This window comes from Austrofundulus limnaeus, unplaced genomic scaffold (assembly GCF_001266775.1).
Source record: "Austrofundulus limnaeus strain Quisiro unplaced genomic scaffold, Austrofundulus_limnaeus-1.0 Scaffold977, whole genome shotgun sequence".
NCBI lineage: Eukaryota > Metazoa > Chordata > Actinopteri > Cyprinodontiformes > Rivulidae > Austrofundulus > Austrofundulus limnaeus.
Window position 1 is genome coordinate 49140 of NW_013953379.1, and position 3133 is coordinate 52272.

The window sequence follows — 3133 nt, forward strand, 5'->3', positions numbered from 1 at the left end:
TCTACCTATGATGTCAATTACAGGCCTCTCTCATCTTTTTAAGTGGGAGAACTTGCACAATTGGTGACTGACTAAATACTTATTTTCCCCACTGTTTAGGATTTTTTACCAGCTCAGACCCCGACTACATCACTATATTTTACTGTACTTGAAGTCATGTTTCACTGACATTTAGGTACTTCCTGATGTCACCTAAATGCATAGGGAGATATTTGTCTTTAATAAACTTGTTTAAACAAGTTTAAAATTTGATGTTTTCCCCTGCAGTCTCTCGCAAGATGGCAACACTGCTTGCATCCGGGCGACCTGCCCTGCTCTGGTCTGATTTGGTAAAACTACGTATCTGGTATGCTTTATTGGACAGTTTTATCCCTGTATCAAAATCAGATTGAATAGCCACAGAAGACCACAGCAAAAAAAAAAAACCATGATCCACCTCAAATATAATTTACACCAATCCAAAAGAACATTTTGGACTTAAAAACTACAAAATCTTACATTTTCCCCTCGCATTTTTAAGCAATCATTTACTTTATTAATCAGAGGCAACTTGCTGATTACCTAATAAAAACGCAACTAATAAAATGGAAAATAGATACAAAAAAACTTTCACAATGACAAAAAAAAAAAAAAAAAAAAAAAAAGGAGAGACAATGTGCCAAAAATAAGAAAAACAAGCAGGACAAAAAATCATGATCATGATCTCTACTCCACATTCAATCTTACCATCTACATTAAAGTACAACCGGTCCAGGGTGGAAGCATAAGGACAGTGTAGTGGTTAGGAAAGACAAGCACACAGATGCTGCCACTGTGTATGACAGCAGATAAAGCAAAGCAGACCATGCCAAACTTTAAATCATAAGCTTGAGTTACAGTAATATTCAGTCACTGCATTTAAAGTAGCATAAAACATGCCAGTACTCTGCACACACTGTATCTGTCTGGAAAGACTGGAGTGTTTAAGCCTGGTAGAGACGGAAACAGAAGAAAGAATAAAAATTGTTCTCACCACTCCACTGTGAGATTTGGTCTTCAGGTCCAGCTTTATAAGACCAAAACCTGTTGGACCCAAATCATATGTTAAATATCTATAGCAGTGGTGTCCAAAATCTCTGCAGACCTTGATGGCATACTGAGGAGGCCTACTAATTAAGCACTCTTTAGGTTCAGCTGTGTTGAAACAGGGCAGCTCCTAAAACATGCAGGACACCAGCCCTTAAGGACTGACTTTGGACATCACTAATCTATAGTAGTAATCTAGTAAAAACAAGAGGATTCAAACAAATAAATGCACTGGTGCACCTAACTTTTATCATAGGAGCGCCCAAATTTTCATAGATTTTTTTATTTATTCTTACTTTTGTAAAATTCCAGTTATTTCTGTGACCGTTGGGTTTGTCTTTCATTAAATGAAGTGTACAAACAATTTTGTCCACGTGTACCTGAGGTGATACCTGGGGGTGTTAACAAAGGCTGTTCTTTTACATTATTTAGCATTAACTCCACCCCAAGCATTGGCTGTCAACACAGATGGAATCTACCTGGGAAGGTGTGCAGACAATAGCCTCACTCATAAGACAGTTCAGTCCGAGACTGATGCGTGTTCTTGTCCTCTTTGGATCATTCAGAAAAAAATATGGAGGCAGCAACTGGGGGTAAAGTGAGCCTATCTCTGACACTCGTCTGAGCCCCCAACAGAGGTAGTAACAGAGCCGGGACCAAGCCAGGCAGAAAATTATAATGAGCTGATGACATCAGTGAGCGACCGCAGGATTAATTAACAAATTTATTAGAGGGAATATTAAAGAGGACACTGGGCAACTTTGTGGTTAGTTTAAAAAATATTGAACCACAGGATCACTAAAATGAGTTAATTCAGGGTTTTTTTGTTTTTTGATACAGTGAAGACATCAGTGTGTGACCGCAGGATTAATCAAGAGTATTTTACTGAGGGAATATTAAAAACGACACAGAACAGCAACTGTTTAGTTAGTTGAAAAAATACTGAACCACAGGATCATTAATGTAGTTTTGTTTAATACGAGACAGACATCGTCACACAATAATTACATCGCGGTCCATTTCAGCCGAGCTGAGATCTGCTCCACGCCTCTTTTGGTTCTGTGCTGCTGGGCTCATTTCTGAATGTGCACATGTGAGTGGGACCTGGCCAGCTGAGGGAGCTTAAGGCCGGACTGGTCTGTGCTGCGATTTTGCAGACCTGTCTTGTGAAAGATAGCTTTTTATTGTTATTGTTCAATTCATTAAAAAAAATAAAATTATATACAATAAAAATAAAAAATACAAATAAACAAAAGGAAGCAGAGAGAATAAATTAAAAATCTTATAATATCTGCCCCTTTTATCCTCAATTCAAACAAGTAATCTTTAGTTAACAAAACAAAACAAGAACATCAAATCTTTCTAGAACAACAAATTATATGGTTACACATTATACTGTTTCATATTTTTTCAACAATCCAATTAATTTATGATGTCTAATCCACCAACTGATTTAATGGTTAACAGTTTAACAAACTGCATTTCAGGGATTTCTAACAGAAAATCCTTTCCTCAAGGACAATAAAGCAGTACTGACCATAGGACTTGCTGAAGATGTCCTTGGCAGCCTTGCCGAGGTCCGAGTATGTTGGAGGGACAGCCATTGCACTGAGGAACAAAATGTATTTTTAGTGTTCAAAGTCATAGATTTTACATGCATCTTTAACTGCTCAACTAACAGAAATGTTTTGACATTTACATTTCATTTAAAGCATTATAAAAATGTAGATGCAGACAAATTTGTTGGACTCTTTACAGCTCATTGAAACAAAACTTAGTTTCTCCTAAAATTGATTCAGTTCTAATCATTTGTCTAATGCATATATGCATGACTTAAGTGTGTGATACAATAAATAAAAAGTGTGAGAAAAGTGATTTGTTGTTTATTTTTGTCATGATGGACAAATTTCTTAGTTTCAGTCTCACTAACTTTAGAGCAGTGTTTCCCAAAGTTGTGGTTTGGGTCCTGAAACATCAAGGTGAGGTCCTGAAAAGGTTTTCTGAATTACATTTTTGCCCTAGTTGTTACAACGGAGTGAGGTTAGTATACTTAAAATGGAAAAATTGT

At 36.7% G+C, this 3133-nt stretch overlaps 1 protein-coding gene across 4 annotated transcripts in view; it reads right to left on the minus strand.

Moving 5' to 3' along the window:
• Positions 1–3133, minus strand: part of LOC106533592 (voltage-dependent anion-selective channel protein 2) — a 13358-nt gene that overhangs the window by 8544 nt on the left and 1681 nt on the right. The window contains exons 2-5 of one of the 4 annotated variants that reach the window (XM_014029951.1): positions 2603–2673; positions 2074–2224; positions 1013–1062; positions 727–729 (exon numbers count right to left, since the gene is read on the minus strand). In XM_014029951.1, coding sequence (XP_013885405.1) covers positions 727–729 — 3 coding nt within the window. In that variant the 5' untranslated portion in view covers positions 1013–1062; positions 2074–2224; positions 2603–2673. Of the gene's footprint in view, positions 1–726; positions 730–1012; positions 1063–2073; positions 2488–2602; positions 2674–3133 lie in introns of those variants that run through there. The other 3 variants (XM_014029949.1, XM_014029952.1, XM_014029950.1) reach the window with 3 other exon arrangements.